This window comes from Berghia stephanieae, chromosome 1, assembly GCF_034508935.2.
Source record: "Berghia stephanieae isolate SIO BIC M18660-M18661 chromosome 1, UCSD_Bste_1.3, whole genome shotgun sequence".
NCBI lineage: Eukaryota > Metazoa > Mollusca > Gastropoda > Nudibranchia > Aeolidiidae > Berghia > Berghia stephanieae.
In genome coordinates this window covers 64,797,798-64,817,384 of record NC_088360.1, presented here as the reverse complement: position 1 = coordinate 64,817,384, position 19,587 = coordinate 64,797,798, and the positions used below count along the sequence as shown (strand labels likewise).

General features: G+C 34.8%; 1 protein-coding gene across 2 annotated transcripts in view; it reads right to left on the bottom strand.

Moving 5' to 3' along the window:
* The window catches only part of LOC144979410 (ribosomal protein S6 kinase alpha-5-like), a 187,266-nt gene that overhangs the window by 19,351 nt on the left and 148,328 nt on the right, over nucleotides 1-19,587 (bottom strand). For both annotated transcript variants that reach the window (XM_078926062.1, XM_078926058.1), the window contains 4 exons: nucleotides 17,306-17,467; nucleotides 16,775-16,897; nucleotides 5,237-5,313; nucleotides 4,599-4,743 (listed from right to left, as the gene is read on the bottom strand). In XM_078926062.1, coding sequence (XP_078782188.1) covers nucleotides 4,599-4,743; nucleotides 5,237-5,313; nucleotides 16,775-16,897; nucleotides 17,306-17,467 — 507 coding nt within the window. The remainder of the gene's footprint in view (nucleotides 1-4,598; nucleotides 4,744-5,236; nucleotides 5,314-16,774; nucleotides 16,898-17,305; nucleotides 17,468-19,587) is intronic.

Below are 19,587 nucleotides of genomic sequence, written 5' to 3'. Positions count from 1 at the left end.
ACTTGTAATATCGGGTGTAAGGTAAAAATTTGAACAATTATTATTATTATTATTTATAAAGTGCAGAAACTTTGCAAATAAACGGAAAAAATAGAGATTAATTCTATTCGAACAGTGGAACACAAAGGCAGAATTTGCGAACAACCTGTCCAGACATAAGTGTCATGGTCTTATTAATAATAATAATAATAATAATAATAATAATAATAATAATAATAATAATAATAATAATAATAATAATAATAATAATATAATAATGAAATTTATTTATATTGCGCCCACTCCTCTATACAATAAAGCCCTAGACGCATAACAATCAACTTCAATCCATTCAAATTTTCTCCTCTCTCTCCTCTCTCTCTCTCTCTCTCTCTCTCTCTCTCTCTCTCTCTCTCTCTCTCTCTCACTAACACTATCTATCTATCTCACTCCCAGTCTCTCTCTCTCTCTTCTCTCTCTCTCTCTCTCTCTCTCTCTCTCTCTCTCTCTCTCTCTCTCTCTCTCTCTCTCTCTCTCACACACACACACACGTACACAAACCTTCCACCATCCAACTATTTAACATATTTTTTTTAAAAAGTAATATATATATATATATATATATATATACATATCCTGTGATCATCGTCTGCTCAAATAAAATAACTAATAAATTAAGAATTCTCGAAATAAATAAGTTTTTAAGTGTTTCCTGAAAGCGAGTTCAGTAGGGACGAAGAGATAAGGGGAGATTGTTCCAGACAGTCGGTGCAAAGTGACTAAAGGATCTGTCAGAGAGTTTTTTACCCTTTTTTGGCACTTTAAGTAGACGATGATCACCTGATCTCAATGCACGGGGCAGAACGTATGGTTCGACAAGATCATCGAGATAAGCAGGAGCGCTTCCGTGAAACATTTAAAACACATGAATCCAACCTTAAAGAGCACCCTGGCCCTAATGGGAAGCCAGTGTAAAGTCAAAAGCATTGGAGTCGTGTGTTCTCTCGTATTTCTTCTTAAAACTATTCTAGCAGCTTGATTTCGAAACCGCTGTAGTTTATCAAGTAAGAAACCTGGGGAATTAGATAGGAGTGAATTACAATAGTCTAAACGAGTAAAATCAAAAGCAGAAACTAGAGTCTTTAAGGAATTTTGATTTTAAGATGCTGAAAGTTGGCCAATACGGCAAATTTCACAATACAGTACTTTGCAAAGTTGTGTCGCATGATATTCCATGGACAGGTCACTGCTGAAATAAATTCCCAGGTTTCTGGCGTTTTCCGAAAACGTTAATACAAATCGAAAGGTCTTGTTCACAAATGTTATTTTTAGGATTACATAATAGGAGTTCTGTTTTCTCATCGTTCATTTTCAGTTAATTAGCTACCATCCAGTTCTTCACATCTTCAATGCAGTTCTCCATCGATTTCAGTAACCCTTTAATTTCGCTTGGTTTTGCGGATTGGTAGAGCTGGGTGTCATCAGCGTACATATGGTACGTGACACCGTGATGACTTATAACACCTCCCAATGATTGTGTGTATAAAGTGTAGAGAATGGGACCCAGAACAGATCCTTGGGGCACACCAAAGTCAACCTTAATAATATCTGATTTTATTCCTTTTACTTGAATTGTTTGTGTGCGGCCGATAAGGTAGGACTCGAACCATTTTAACACTATTCCAGACAATCCAAACATTTGGAGAGACGCTCAACTAGAATCGAATGGTCTATTGTGTCGAACGCCGCACTTAGATCTAGGAGGGCCCGAACCAAAACTTTACCCATGTCAGCCTCACACAAAAGGTCGTTTTGAATTTTTAGTAAGGCAGTTTCAGTGCTGTGATGTTGCCTATAAGCTGATTTATTTTTTTTCATATAAGTTGTAGTTTGCCAAATGATCGTTCTGTTGGGCTGGGACAGTCTTTTCCAAGATTTTCTAAATAAACGGTAAATTGGAAACTGGTCTGAAGTTTTTAAGATTCTCTGGTGACAGATTCGCCTTTTTCAGAAGAGGAGTAACGATGCGTGCTTGAAAGGATCGGGGACTGTTCCCGATTGTAAAGAGTCGTTGATTATTTTAGTGATAGCAGGGATGAGCATATCCATATATTCAAGTAATAGTGAGGTGGGGATTGGGTCGAGGCAACGAGAAGATGATTTTCCTGATTTCTTCTTCAGTCACTGGGGTAAATTTGTTAAACGAATCCTTGCCATTGTATGATTCAAATTTTGGCGGAGACGCGGAACTTTGGTCAAGGTGATGTCTTATATTGGACACTTTGTTTTGGAAATAGGAACCAAATTCATTTGGAAGATCTTTTTCTGGGATAGTATTAGGGAAAACGCAATCAATCTTTTTTCCGGTCATTGATTTTGTTATACAGTATAATATCTTTGTTGTTGGACAATTGGAGATTTTATCATTCAAATAAGCATGCTTTGCATTGGTAATCAGCGTGCGTATTTTTTTACTTGATTCCCTGTATAAAGCTTTATGTATGGAAAGACCGGTTGATCTCCATCGTCGTTCTGCATGTCTTCTCTCGGATTTGGCCTCTTTTATAGCAATTGTCATCCACGGGGCCGATGGTCGATTCGTGACCTGTCCTTGTTGTTGTTGGAGCATGGCGCTCTAAGAGCTCAGAGAGCTTTTCATCGTATTGGATTGAAGTCTGGTTTTTGGTATCTGTAAAACACTCTGATATTTCTCTCTCCAGACTGCCCTTGTCGATGTTTCTAATATTTCTAGATGTAATCTTTCGTCTTATAGAGAGTGGGCGTGTCAGATTGACAACGAAAGCGATGACGTAATGATCTGACAGGCATTGATCCGTCACGTGGATATTTGATGTTTTTGATTTGTCATTTGCCAGTCAAGAATGTGGTTTCGTCGATGCGTTGGTTTGTCAATCAGTTGGTGAAGGCAGTGTGAAGCCAATAACATAGCTGCCAACTTTTCAAAATGCAAAAACGTATTATTATACGCGGTGCGGCGCGGACGCCCAATTCATGTCTTAAAATGGCATATTTATTAATGTACTTAAGTACTAGAATGGTCAGAACTGTAATACTAAGAGAAGCTTACCTTTATCATCATACTGGGTAGGCATAAGTGATGGGGAGGTGGTGACAGAAGCAGATTACTGAGGCGAAAATTTTCTCCCAAGATAATTTTTATCAGATTTTCTTCATTTTTTTTTTTTTTTCTGGATTTTTTTTCTTTCTCTGGATTGGCCAAATCGTACTAAATACGATTTTATCGTACTGGTTGGCAGCTATGCAATAATGATGTAATTGTTTTCACTACGGGACTTGATTGGTTGTCTAGTGCATATTGAAATCCCCTAATATTATTGGTACTGTGAGGTGCCTTATTTGTACATCTAATTCCTTTGTTGTTGTTTTATTTTTCTTATTAGGCCGTGGACGGTAAATGCAGATGAAATTGCAGTTTTGCTGTCTAGTCTTGATGTTAACTTCACAGCATTCAAAAGTTTTGTAATTGTATTGGACTTTCATCTCCACCTTCAAGTCTTCTTTGTGGAGAATCAAAATTCCCCCGCCCCTTCCACTCCTACGGCAAGCAGAAAAATGCTTATATCCCGGAGGGGTTAAATTTGATATTATGACCTCATCTCCACTCTCGCGCAGCCATGACTCCGTAAAAAATGCTATATCAGTCTCGGACTCCGTCACCATGTCGTTCAATATTGTTGTCTTGTTTCGAACTTGACTTTCATATATTTGTTGTTAGGGTTGGTGTTTAATTTATTATTTCCGAGATTCTTATTATTAGTTTCGGTGACTGAAATTTGTATAATAATAAAAATAATAATAATATAATAATAATAATAATAATAATAATAATAATAATAATAATAATAATAATAATAATAATAATAATAATAATAATAATAATGATAATAAAAATAATAGTAATAATAATAAGTGCATTCAGTGAAAACCCAATCATGGTTGCCCAAATAAAACTGGCGCTAGAATCCCAACTACCTGTCTAAACGAATGTTGTTTGTACAATACATACTAACTACACGTTCAATATCGGGGGCAGAAAATATGCGTTTGGTTTTATGAAATTAAAACAGCAGTCCCACATTGTTCTTTGATGTTATTTGTAGTTGCATTTGCTTTGAAACTTACACATTATATTGTGTTACATTGTTTACAAAATATTTCTGGTACTCTTATGCATGTGTAGTCAACGGACCACCGGTCAATCATGTTCTTTATTATTTTATCATTAATTTTGGCTTGGCATCTTACATATATGTGAATTTGACAGGTTGTTATGGATGGTAATTATACATTAAGTGATTTTAAAACATTTTTACGGCGTTTTAAATGTCTTTCTTGCATTCATTGCCGAGCACCTCCACTTTTCTGTTGCTATTTTAACGATCAGCTGATTTTCTCTTGCCTCCCCTTTAATTTCGAGGACTTTTTTCAGAACGAGGCGTGGGAGTGGCTAATTAAGGAACATCAATGATACAAAATTGATGATTCAGTACGAAGGATGAATTTAATAGTCTTCATCTGTTCCCGTCAAATTGAGCTAAAGAATTCAAAAACTAAATATAGTATTTGCTTTTACTTACATCATCGTAGAGGACATCAACTAAGTTGACAATATTTGGATGACCTTGACAATGGCTCAGCAACTGGACTTCACGGTTAGAATTAATGCGTCGACTAATGATTTTGACAGCATATACCTGATTAGTTAGAATGCTCCAGCATTTCCTGGGAAGAAGTAAGATTTTGACCATTGCTATTTTGTGAACAAATCACTAAATCTAAATAATGTGAAGGAATATCAGAAGTCCATTTATAATCCATTCAATTTCGAATGTAAGAGATAATGATGGTGACAAAGTTTCATTTATTTCATTTACTTTCTGCTTTGTCTGGTAATGGTAAATAGAGAGCAGTGAGGGCTGCCTGAAGTCTGGGATAGTAAACATACTCGTGAAAAGGTAAAAATGGAAAGGCTTTGGACGAAAAGCTATAATTCTCACTACACTTAGTTCATTTGTTTTCAAAACCCCTTGGTTTATTGTTTTGCTGACAAAGGGTTTGTATCTAAAACGTCCAATGTTTGTACTGTTTCCACCTGAAGACTTTCCATTTTCACCGTTTTGTTAGCATTGTATCAATGAATTATACACAACTTTTCCCATGTTACCCATGCCTGCCAATAATTCAAATGGTTTATAAGCATCTGATCAAACCGTACCTGCATATAGAGAAAGTGCCTTCTCCCAATGATGGTGATTTCATATCCAATTCATACTTTTGAAAAAACAGGGAATTCTGATCAATAAAAGATATCAGAATCGAAAAATTAGACAAGATAAATAAAAAGAGGTATGATTAAGTTTATTTCTATTTTTTTTTAATGTTTACAACGAAGAATTTCATCAAATAAATAGAAAGTCTTAAGGAACACATTTAAATTTGAAACAAAAAGTTCTAGTTCAATAACCTTCAATGAATTCCTTCAATACTGAGATAAATATGGAAAAATAAAAGAAAAAATAATCAAACATTCAAATTTATGCTCAAGTGCCGTGGAATAGGGTGAATAAGGCCAGTTGGGGTGACTAAGACCATCTCCCCAAATTGATCATTATTAAACAAATACATGTATAGTAAAATATACATCATTTGCAATTTGATAGATTTCACCCTTCCCCACAGTTTAGAAAAAGAAGATCGGACAGATTAATTTAATGTCAAGATACATCAGATAAAGATGTTAAAAAAGTGATCTAAAGGCACTATTGGGGGATGGTCTTTATCACTCCATTCCACGGTACATCAAACCTTATGATATATTCATTTGATGGTAATCTTGAATAATCATGTCATAATCATAAGGCGGACCCTCCATAGTTGGCACAATGGCATTATTATTAGCTTCTTCTTCTTCTTCTTATTATTATTATTATTATTATTATTATTATTATTATTATTATTATCATTAGTAGTAGTAGTAGTAGTAGTAGTAGTAGTAGTAGTAGTAGTACTAGTAGTAGTAGGAGTAGTAGTAGTACTAGTAGTAGTAGGAGTAGTAGTATCATTAATATTATAACAATTATCATCATCATCATCATCACTATTATTATCATTATTACTATTATCATTATCATTATTATCATTATTATTATTATTATTATTATTATTATTATTATTATTATTATTATTATTATTATTATTATTATTATTATTATTATACAGTGTTACATATTATTAAAAAGAAAAGTTTTAGGATGTTTTTAAAAGAAATCTGCATCATTACTGTCTCTGATATATCTTGGAAGGGAGCTCCAGATAAGGGGTGCTGAATATTCATATGCATACTCGCCAATTTTACGAGTCATTATCAGACTTTGATCTCAGATTTCTGGCTGGGATGTAGACTTTAAGTATTTCATTAATGTATCCAGGAAAATGCGAGTGCACTGATTTAAATACAATAGTGCAGATCTTATATTCTATATGTTTCTAAATGGGAAGCCAGTAGAGTTCTCTTAGCAAACCTGATGCAAATTTATTTCTCCTCTTTCTATAAATAAGCATGGCGGCATCGTTCTGGGCTACCTGAAGGCATTTTATTTTGTCTTTATATATAGAAGAGAGGAGAGAATTGCAATAATCTATCTTTGACAGGATTAGTGAATTAACTAACAAGGCCGAGATGTCTCTTATACTGAGAAGTCTAATTCAATTATTCTTAACATTTCCATGTACATTAACCTTATGATATGATTTAATTGGCTGGTAAAATACAAATCTTAATCAATAAATACAACCAGATTTTGAACAAACTTGGCAGGTTCAATTGGATTCAATAGTCTGATGTCACAGCGGCCATCGTGGTTCTAAACAAAGAAAATCGGTACTTTTTATTCTTCATGCTGGCTAGAACTTTTCATATGTCTTGTGATCAGAATGTGTAAAAGTCAAAACACGATCATATTTAAAACGTTTTTCTCCTCTGGATACACCTTTATGCTCGTCGGAGAAATATTTTATAAGGGCGTCCGCCATTGTTCCGATAGTTTAGAGCCAGTTACTAAGTTATCATGTGTCATAATGAGGGAAGTGACGTTACGACTGTTGAAGCGTATTACACTATTTCCTAAAACGATTGATTCATGCTCTACATTTTAAATAAATATTGGCCTAGAGATAAAGATTATTTAAGTTTTACTATCAATAAGTTTTAGTCTGTTCAGTTCCATCCAACTTTGCAATGTAACAATCCAAGATTAAAATATGTAAATGGTTGTAGGTTGCCGACTTAAAGATTTGACTATTGTCTGCATAAATTGGTAAAGTAGATTAAAATCATAAATAATTGATCCAAGGGATTGTATGCACATTGTAAAAATAAGTGGACCCAATACTGATCCCCGTGTCACATCAAATTTCAGAGGATGATCAGATGATTTAACATTTTTAACCACAACAATCTGTCGACAATTCGTTATAGATAGTTCGAAGATGACGTCACACAGTTCTTTGTTGATGTTTTTTGCCATCCGCGTTTATGAGTAATGCTCACTGAACTGTATTAACCCGACTATAAACATTCATGGATACACACAGTTTTGTGTGTTGGTCCGGTATACTTCCGGATGGCAATGTTATGAGCTTCTTAGCCAAGCGCATACTATTTATATAAGATTCAAACCATTTCAACGCCAATCCCTTGATGCCAAAGAGACTTTCGAGTCAATTCCAAAGAATGCTGTGATCAATTGTCACAGTAAAGATTGTTCACAATTATCTTATTAAATTTTATTTTATTAAGAACTGAATTCATCTCACTCCAGTTATATTTCGGTAGGCTTAGATATACTTTACCTTCTAATATTAGATCGTCTTTCTTTTTATAGCCTTCCCTCGAATTAATTTCTAATTAGTGAATACTTTTCGTTCTACATTCTGTCACGTAGCCATTTATTATAAAAGCTCATAGGTCTAACATTCTACACTCACTTCTCTTCACAATCTATGCCGGACGGCCAGTCGTTCTATTCCTTATATATACTGGAAGATTTTTATCTTTTGGGACTTTGTAGATATTATATCTACACCATTAAGACGCCGGAGCTTTTAACTTTGATTGTATAATCTCCAAGGATCAAACCCAAGCCCGCTGTCAAAGAATTACACAATAACTCCTTACCAATTGCCTGGAAGTGGAATTTTACGAGCCCGAGCCTGTTATCAGACGAATATATCATCCAAGCCTGTCAACTGCCGTAAACTTACGAACCTGACATATTATCATAAGTTACGTAATATATTCACATCTCTATTTGTAACTGCCACGATCACTGTTTATCTCTTTTCATTAAATTTCATCATTCTTTTTATTTCATTGTAAACAAATCGTTAATTGTTTTTCATTTATAGTAACTAGTAAATTCTGGGGCCTCATTCTACATATATCTTTATGCATAGTCGAGTAGCTCTTTACTCACTTGAGACCATGACATTTTGGAGGGGACACATATAAAGAATTGAATTTATTTAGTTACATATATCTATTTCATCTAACTTTAAGTTTAAATTGTAAAACTCTTAATTGCCCCACTTGATCATATTTTAATTGAACTCCCTATTTACAGGATTAATTTTTTTTTCTTTTTCATTTCTTCATTTAAATGGAATAGCAATTTATCCGTTCATTCTTTCATTCAAATTGAATAGCATTTTATTGATTCATTCCTCATTCATTTTTCATTTATAAATTATTCATTCATTCATTGTTCATTCATTTATTCATTCATTCATTCATTTCATCATCCATTCATTCGTTTATTCACTCATTTATCCAATCATTCATACATTTATTCCTCCCTTCATTCTTTCATTCATACATTATCCATTCATTCATTCATCTATTCACTCAGTTTTTCATTCATTCATTCATTCCTTGTCCACTTTGTTATTATATCACTCATTTCATTTTGTTGTTTGCCTCATTCATGAATTGTTTTCAATATGTTTACATTCCATAACGATTCATTCACCTATCATCCAATCACTCAGTGTTGTGAACACATTTTGTAACTATTGTAAATCTTACGATATTTTATTGTGTTGTATTTCAGACATCACTGTTAAACACTCTTCAATGCCTAATTACAATTGTTGAACAACCATTGAACAAGAGAGAGGTCCCAGCCACGAACTGAGTTGGTAAATATATCCTTCATTATTCTCTTTTACATGAGTTGGGCATCACATAGTAACTATAGACATCGTGATTTGTTTTGCATAGTGATTTGTTTTAAATGCATTTTTGGCATATTACTGTTACCGAAAACCACTTATATATTATGTTCTGAAAAGTGAGCCTTAAAAAAAAAAAAAAAAGAATAATAAAAGGAGTCTACTAGCCGTCGTGTTATATTTAGTGATAGATAACTTGGGATTATTTTGGCATCCTATTATTGTTATCACACTCTAGTATATTAGCGTCATTGCGAATAATTGTACACAAACTAACGACGAGTCACACACATTGGTGATACATTTTTCGTAGTAACATAGTTTAGAGTACACGCGATTGACACATTGTTATTGACACAAGTCATAATAACTCCGCATTGTATTGACACATTGCTTTATAAGATATAACGATAAAAGGCATCAAATTCAACATACATAATAAGTTGAAATAAGAGAGAGAGATTTCTAAAATTAGAACAGTTCATTCCAGTAAGTGTAAATAAATAAAACAGTCAGTAACAGTATCCTGTCAATATAATATATATAAAATATCGTAACTAATTTATTGCAAAAATGGAAGCATATAAAAGATACTTAAGTCTCGCAAAGGACTTAGAATACCCCAGGAAAGAATATTTTCATGGTGCGAAGAGAAAATAAAAGAAGAAAAAGAAGAAAGAATTCGTAGAAAAAGAAAATGAAGAAAGAATTCGTAGAGAAGAAAATGAAGAAAGAATTCGTAGAGAAGAAAAAGAACACGAAGAAAGAATTCGTAGAGAAGAAAAGGAAGAAAGAATTCGTAGAGAAGAAAATGAAGAAAGAATACGTAGAGAAGAACGAGAAGAAAGAGTCCAAGAAAGGGAACTAAAAAGACAAATAGCTTTAGCAGAAGAAGAAACCAAAAGGACCCAAATGATGCTGGAAATTGAAAAAACAAAAACCGGTCATGAAAGAAAACATAATAATAGTGAAGAATTTTTCGTGAAACTTCCACGCATGCCAACATACGATGAACGCTCAGACTGTCTAGAATCCTTCTTACACCGATTCGAAGTTCAGGCTAAAGGTTATCGTTGGCCAGAAAGCAAATGGGCCACAGCCTTGATTAACTGCTTATCTGGGGAACCGCTAAAAGTTTTCTATACCTTAACAACTGAAGATGCAGATGACTATGGTAAAATTAAAGACGCTCTACTAAAAAGATTTAGATTAACGGAAGATGGTTACCAGGAAAGGTTTCACACTGCAAAACCGGAAAGTGGAGAAGACTTTAATACATTCGTGAACCGAATTACTCAATTTCTAAATCGGTGGCTTGAGTTGGCAAACGTAAAACAAGACGACTTTGCAGGCCTTTACTATCTCACGCTGAAGAATCGAATCTATCAAGCTTGCAACCCAGATTTAGTCGCATTCTTTAAAGAGAGAAAGCCAGAAAACTTGGACAAATTAAAAATCTACGCAGAAAACTTTAACAGCGCACATCCATTGACACCCCTTAGCAGAACATTGAAGGAACCATACTACGCTGCCGCTGCTCAGAGTCCATGTACACCTAAAGTTCAATACTCAAATAGAACGAGCCGATCAATCACTCGGAACACGCAAGTGAAACAAGATGATCATAGTAACAAACCATGGAACAAACAGTTCAATAGAGACCATAGCCGATCCTATCAAAACAAAACAAGAAATAGCACTGACAATAATACTGAGTATAAGAAAACCAACAAACCTATAATTAAATGTCAATATTGTGGAATGAAGGGCCACACAGCAGACAAATGTTACAAAATCGAGGGATATCCAAAAGAAACTGCAAATGCATCACTCCAAACAAGTGTAAATAATCAGACACGAGTAATGTCAGGAGAAAATATAAATGTGTATTGTGTGAAAGGTATTTCACTTTTAACACAAACTCACAAGTCATGATCGTTATTTTTTGTGAAGGCAAAGCTACTGGAAGTGATTGCAAAATATTGAGAGACACAGGATGCAGTACAGTAGGAATAAAAGCATCTTTGATCAATGACGAAGACAAAACTGGAAAAACGGTACAATGCATCACATTCAGTGGCACAGTCGAAACCTTTGAAACAGCTAATGTGTACATAGAAACCCCATACTATACAGGAATAGTGGAATGCTGTATACTTCCCAACCCCGTCGCTGATGTTATTGTTGGCAATATAAAAGGTCTTAAAGACAACCCAACAGATGTAAAAGAATGGTCATTAACCCAAGAAACAGCTTGTCTAGCAGAAACAAGAAAGATGACTAAGACAACAGAGAAGTCAATGACTATTTCCTTGAACCACAACAATTTGACAGGAACAGGTTCATTGAAGAACAGAAAAAGGACCCGACTTTAACATCATATTTCAATATCGCAAACAAAGGGACGAAATCAAAAGTTGAATACATCATTGAAAAAGATATTCTGTTCAGGTTACATAGGAAAAGAAACAAAATAGCTAAACAACTGGTCACGCCGAGTATTTACAGAAACAAAATCCTTGGAATAGCGCACGATTCAATAACTTCTGGACATCTTGGGAGCTCTTCCACATTGAAGAGAATATCCGAGAATTTCACATGGCCTGGAATTACTAAAGACGTCCGAGAATATGTGAAATCTTGTGACACATGCCAAAGAAGAGTCGCAAAAGGCAGAATACCGAGATTGCCATTAGAGACAACCCCAGTTATTGAAAAAGTTTTTCAAAAAGTTGCAATTGACATTATAGGCCCTTTAACAAAATCAGATAGAAACCATACACACATACTAACACTAGTTGATTACGCAACCAGGTGGCCAGAAGCGATAGCATTGAAATCAACTACATCGGATCACATAGCTGAAGCATTGATGACAATTTTTACTAGAATAGGCATACCAAATGAGATACTGTCGGACAATGGACCCCAATTTACATCACATATGATGCATGAAAGCATGAAACTCATGGGAATCCAACACTCATTCACAACTCCCTACCACCCCCAAGCAAATGGTCTTTGTGAAAGATTTAATGGCACTCTAAAGAATATGTTAAGAAAAGTGTCAGCAGAAAAACCAGATGATTGGGACAGATACTTACCAGCAATCCTATTTGCATATAGAGAAATACCCCAAGAATCTACAGGCTACTCCCCATTTGAGTTGATGTATGGACGAGGCTACTCCCCATTTGAGTTGATGTATGGACGATCACCTCGCGGCCCGATCAATATAGTAGCCGACATTTGTAAAGGGAATGAGGAGGACAATAACGAAATTATGTTTGCTTACGAATATGTAAGAAACCTGAAAGACAGAAATAGAGGACACTTGTAAGCTAGCACAGGAATCCGTCACTAAAAAAGCAGAGAAATACAAGGAATACTCTGATCGCAAAGGCAAATCGAGAAAATTTGCAATTGGTGACAAAGTGTTAATACTCTTACCCGATGACTCGAGTAAACCTTTAGCTACATGGAAAGGACCATTCAAAATAACAGCAGTAAAATCTAATGTTAATTACGAGATTAAAATTAACAACACAACAAAGACATTCCATGCAAATATGCTAAAAAGATATTTTGATAGAGACACAGTGTCGCAACCTATGTTTACTAATATCGAAGCTTCAAATGCAGGATTGATCATACCGTTGGTCATGGGACACAGACACCCGAGACAGAAAAACAAACAAAAATCGCACAATTGCAACCACCTAAGACAAAAAAAGAAGTACGCAAAGTACTTGGGCTCCTAAATTTTTACAGGAAATACATTTACAACTTCGCGCACATCGCGACACCGCTAACAAATCTGACAAAGAATGGGTCACCGAACAAAATTGTTTGGACAGAAGCGTGTCAGAATAGCTTTAACCAATTAAAGGCATTACTCTGTTCAGAACCAATTCTTAAATTACCCGACATGTCAAAAGAATTTGTTGTAAGAACTGACGCATCTGATAAGGGCATCGCAGGTGTACTATTACAGGAGCATGAGGGAACTCTAATGCCTTGCTTATATGCAAGCAGAAAATTATTGGACAGAGAATCACGATACTCTGTAATAGAGCGTGAAGGACTGGCCATCGTCTTTGCTTTCAAGACATTCAGCAGATATCTACTGCTAAAAGAGTTTGTGGTCGAAACGGACCATAAACCACTCACGTACATAAGAAATAACAAAATGAATAATAGTAGAGTACTAAGGTGGAGTCTATTTTTGCAAAATTACTCTTTCAGTATCTCTCACATACCAGGCCGTGAAAATATTCACGCCGACCTACTTTCTCGATTAGTGTAAACACGTGAGAAGGGTATAACTTAACCTCCCATGCATACTGTTAGTTACCTCGCAAATTATGCCAAATCAGAACGCACAATTTCGATAATTTTATTTGTAAACATGATGACCCAACTTAATGTAACATTGAGTATTGTTTGGATATATATACCATACCCATTCATGATTTGGGAAATCTTCTCTTTATCTATTATTGTTATGAATTTTCACTCATTTATGATTAATAATTGAAATGTCAATATTCCATTTACATTTTCATTCATTTCATTCAGTAAATTACCTTCATATCATCGACTTAAATCATGCTTCATTGCCATCACTGAACTGTATTAACCCGACTATAAACATTCATGGATACACACAGTTTTGTGTGTTGGTCCGGTATACTTCCGGATGGCAATGTTATGAGCTTCTTAGCCAAGTGCATACTATCTATATAAGATTCAAACCATTTCAACGCCAATCCCTTGATGCCAAAGAGACTTTCGAGTCAATTCCAAAGAATGCTGTGATCAATTGTTGTCACAGTAAAGATTGTTCACAATTATCTTATTAAATTTTATTTTATTAAGAACTGAATTCATCTCACTCCAGTTATATTTCGGTAGGCTTAGATATACTTTACCTTCTAATATTAGATCGTCTTTCCTTTTATAGCCTTCCCTCGAATTAATTTCTAATTAGTGAATACTTTTCGTTCTACATTCTGTCACGTAGCCATTTATTATAAAAGCTGATAGGTCTAACATTCTACACTCACTTCTCTTCACAATCTATGCCGGACGGCCAGTCGTTCTATTCCTTATATATACTGGAAGATTTTTATCTTTTGGGACTTTGTAGATATTATATCTACACCATTAAGACGCCGGAGCTTTTAACTTTGATTGTATAATCTTCAAGGATCAAACCCAAGCCCGCTGTCAAAGAATTACACAATAACCCCTTACCAATTGCCTGGAAGTGGAATTTTACGAGCCCGAGCCTGTTATCAGACGAATATATCATCCAAGCCTGTCAACTGCCTGGAAACGTAAACTTACGAACCTGACATATTATCATAAGTTACGTAATATATTCACATCTCTATTTGTAACTGCCACGATCACTGTTTATCTCTTTTAATTAAATTTCATCATTCTTTTTATTTCATTGTAAACAAATCGTTAATTGTTTTTCATTTATAGTAACTAGTAAATTCTGGGGCCTCATTCTACATATATCTTTATGCATATCGAGTAGCTCTTTACTCACTTGAGACCATGACAATTGTGTTTAATGCAGCTGATAAGTCCAACATGAATAAAATGTTCACCTCATTTTGTCATCATTTAAAATAAAATATTGACTACCTTTAACAGTGCCATCTCGGTACTATGGTCTTTCTTATAAACTGATCGGAATGGTTCATATAGATCATGTAATTTTTAATGAAAAGTTAATTGGTGAAGAACTGCTTTTTCCAGGATTTTGGACACAAAGGGAAGATTTGAAACAGGTCTGTAGTTTTTTAAATCATTATGGTCTAAAGAGGGTTTCTTTAAAAGTGGGGTAATCAGATCTGTCTTAAAACAAGAGGGGACAGTACCAGTTTGCAGTGATTAATTAATTATTTCAGTTATTCATGGGAAAGCTTGTCAATGCATGAATTTAAAAGCGATGTTGGAAGGTGTTTAGCTCACTAGATTTACTTGGGGCCTTCATAATCAGATTCTTTATAAATCTTTTTGAGACTGGATGAAAAGAATTTAAAGTGTCGCCATCAAAAGACTGTTTATCTGTATAAAGATCAAAATTGGCTAAGTCGTTTCGAATTGTGTTCAGTTTCTGATTAAAAAATAAAGTGAACATTTCAGGTAACTTGGCATCATTGTACAAAGAAGGAAGGGGTGATGGTGTTGATTTTCCTAGAATTTTTTCACATGTTGAGAACAGCTATTTTAAAGACTTGGTATTTTTTAATTTGCCATTATAATGGGCCGGCTTAGCCGCTATTTTTTTTCCATTACAAAAAGGTTGATCTGAAACTGTTCCAGTAATCCTGTTGGTGGGTCTTTTTCCATAAATGTTCTGATTTTCTCATACACTTCTTGGCATGGCCAACATCCTTTGTATACCAGGGAGCAAAACTACGATGACGAATTTCTCTGGTTTTTAAAGGTGCATGTTTTTCGAGAATGTTGCAGATACACACGTTCCAATTGTCTACTGTGACATCGGCTGTGTTGTTGTACAGGACATGGCGATCACCTTTCACGATCTTTCTAAATTCACTTATGTCAATATTTCTCAAATCATGTGACGTTACTTTTTTCCTCGTATCTTTATTTTTTCATTATTGATATTTATTCCTATTAATTTGTGATCTGTGTAAGTGACGTCAGTTATGGTTGTGTTGTAGAGTTCTTTATCGGATTCTTTGATGATGATTATTATTATTATTATTATTATTATTATTATTATTATTATTATTATTATTATTATAATTGTTATTATTATTATTATTATTATTATTATTATCACTATCATTATTATCATTATTATTATTATTATTATATTATTATTGTTATTATTTTTATTATTATTATTATTATTATTATTATTACGACTACTATTATTATAAATAAAATAGCCCACAGGTAGACATTAACTGTCGTTATCTTCCCAGACTTGATTTTGTTGATATTTGTTGTGATATTCAGGGGTTTTTTGTGTCTCAAACAAAAGGCCGGTCTCTCACAAATTCAATAATTTTCTTTCTGTAGTCATCCATCTTCACAGCAAGCTAGTTTTAGTTTCAGCTGCGCCATGCTGCCTAAAGTCAGTTTCTCTAATTCCTTATGGTTACATTCCTTTGTCTCATGTGCTGTTTCCTGAATGCCGTGTGCCATCTACGGAGGGTCCGCCTTAAGGTCACATAAGTCAAATGACCTTTTAAATACTGAGTCTATTTACAGATGTCATTAAAATGAAACATAATCTTAGCACTTATAGTCATATTGTTACACATATAACTTTTCAAAATAGTAGTATTAATATCAATAACAATGATGCAACAACTATTAAATCATAACTATCCTACGAATCATCTATATACCATTGTCAAATCCCTTTGGATCTCGACATTGATGATTATATAATCATTGATGGAATATGAATATGAATTACACATATAATTTGGACACAGGATATGTGTTTAGTAAATTACCAGTGACCTACCTTGAAATGACTAGCGGTGTACAGTGCTGCATCATCTGGCTGATTGTCTCCCCTTTGTTGCAGTAAGTCGGCACTGACTGAGTTCTCGGTGAAAATGATGGAAGGAGCCACATATGAATAACCCTAAAAATAGGAATGGGTTAGAAAAAAATATATATGAGATGAATTGTAGAAAAAACATTATAGTCATTATCATCACCATAATCATCATCATCGACGACGTCATCAATATTGTCATCGTCGTCGTTGTCATCGTCATCGATGTTGTCGTCGTTATCATCGTCATGGTTTGTCACTGTCATCAAAAACAAAAATCTTCCAATCTTGTTCATCTTCTACTATGCAAGTCCTTCACCTAACCAACAGAATGGATGTTGTATGTCGGTCTTCTCTCTTCTAATTTTCCAATCATACAATTATTTTCAACATTAAACACATGACCTAAAAAGGTCAGCTACTAGGAAGAGTGCTTTAGCCATAGCAAAAATTATAAAAAAGCATCTATATAAAGGCAATTTTATTCTCATATACCTTGAAAAGTTTCTCTCCCGTATTGGGAACAATAGAGGGAGACTCTGTGGCTGCCATCTTGGTAAATTCCTCTGAGAAATTACTCAGATCTAGCTCGTGTCGAATTTTTGGGACAAAGGGAGCGGGGATATTCTTTTTGGCAAGGTCTTCCCAATTGAGATTCTACAAAAGAATAATAAATAAAATATTATATACAAATACAGTCGAAGACGGATATATCGAAATTGTCTGGACTGAGGTAACATGTCTATATATCAGTCCTTCCAAAAGTGAAAGGGAAACAATTGAAAATGGAAGATGGGAAGTCAATCTGGATGATTTGATGGCCATGAAAAGGCTGATTTTGAAATTAATGACGCCTCATTTATTTAACTTTAAAAAGTCAGTTAGGGGGTACCGCACTAGGACAGGACTGTCCTGGGACAGTCCTGTCCCAAATCTGTAACATACATAATAAAGAGAAACCAACCGCACCTATTGGGATGGGACAAAACAGTGTCCTGAGCCATTGTGAAATGCTACAAAATCAACAGGACAGGACTGTCCCAGTCCCGTGTTCATATCATTTGTGATAGTAGAAAAATTTAGCAGCCTTCCGCACTAGGACAAAAAAGTCCCAGACTTGGTGGCGCCGTGTCAAAGTTGAAACGCCTGTCTTTTTTTTCTGCATACCTATGTTCCAACAATACTGCTACTACTACTACTACTACTACTACTACTACTACTACTACTACTACTACTACTACTACTACTAGCACTACTACTACTACTACTACTACTACTACTACTACTACTACTACTGCTACTACTACTACTACTACTAAAATTTCTACTGTTGCTTCTGCTGATGCTACTGCCACTGATGAGTATACTAATACTAATCCCTTATATTTTGTATTTATTTCCAATTCCATTGTATTTATTTTCCAACAATAATCTTTTGACTTAATTAATTGCGCACCTTTTATAAATTTCTATTGGTCTATTTTAATTTGTGCTTCCTCACAAAGTAGCAAACAATTTTCTGCCCATCAATGTTTATGTTTATGCATCTTAACAACCCCACTACCACATTATCTCATTCGTCTGTAGTGGTTCATTCATCCTGTTTTGTTGATAAAGGGGAAACCTGAAACGTACTGAAACTGAAGCTTACATTCAATTTCACATTGTTATTTATTTATTTATTTATTTATTTAAATTCTGAATATAAAAAAGCAAGTACAATTCAAAAAATAATTCTATGTGATGAAACCACGTATCTACAGAATGCATAGCAACATATAATTTTCTGCAATTTAATGACATATGTTTATAAATATAATTTAAGAAGTGTCATACTTTGTGACACAGCAGTAATGTGTCTAAAACCGGTTGCACATCTATTCGGTAACTTGTGGCATCAATTATCTTTATTGTTATTTATTTCGAGAATTATCAATGAAAATATTTTGTCCTTAAGTAAGTCCTTCTGAGCCACTTAGCCTCATTGTAAGACAAATTAAGTTCTTTAGAGCCTTGTAGCCAATGGTGCAGGAGTCATCCCGATTTCAATAGTGTGAAGCGGACAACAAACGTATTTGATTGAAAACCTTTGCACAGGTCAATAGTCTATCGCAGATTATTATCCCAGCTTGACAGGTACCCTTTTACACCTGAATGGAGTGAGTGATTGGAGTAAATTTTCATGCTCTAGGAAAGTACAAATTGGCTTCGGTCGGAATCAAACACAGAACCACTAAGTCCAGAGTACAACGCGCTAACCACTCTGCCACCCTGCCTCCTAAGCTTATAGACCCGGAACTTTCTGTAGGGTTGGGCAGACAGATAACAATTTAAAATTTTAAAAAATAAAATTCCCTTTATTCATCCCATAGAGGAAAATTTTCTCGAGGGTCTATTCCAAGGAAGACTGGAATAACCCAGGTGTCAGCCGTAGTGCAGCGCCGCAAATTAATCTAGGGCAAGGTGACTTGCTCAAGTCCACACAGCGCAGTGATTGAACCTGGTACCTTTCGGGTATGAAGCAAAGACCGTACCGCCGAACCATGCAGACCCTCTATCATCCTCTTGAAAGGACGCTAGTCTGTCAAAGATTACTTTCATCAGCGAACTGGTACTCATTTGCACCTGGGTAAAGTGAGGTGATTCCAAGAAAAACATTTTAGGATAAGATCGAGATCACCATAGTCTATGGATTTGACCCTTGAGCAATCTTTGGGTCATTAAAGGATGCACCCAATATTATTTCCTCTTTCCATTTGTCTTTTTTTCTACGTAGT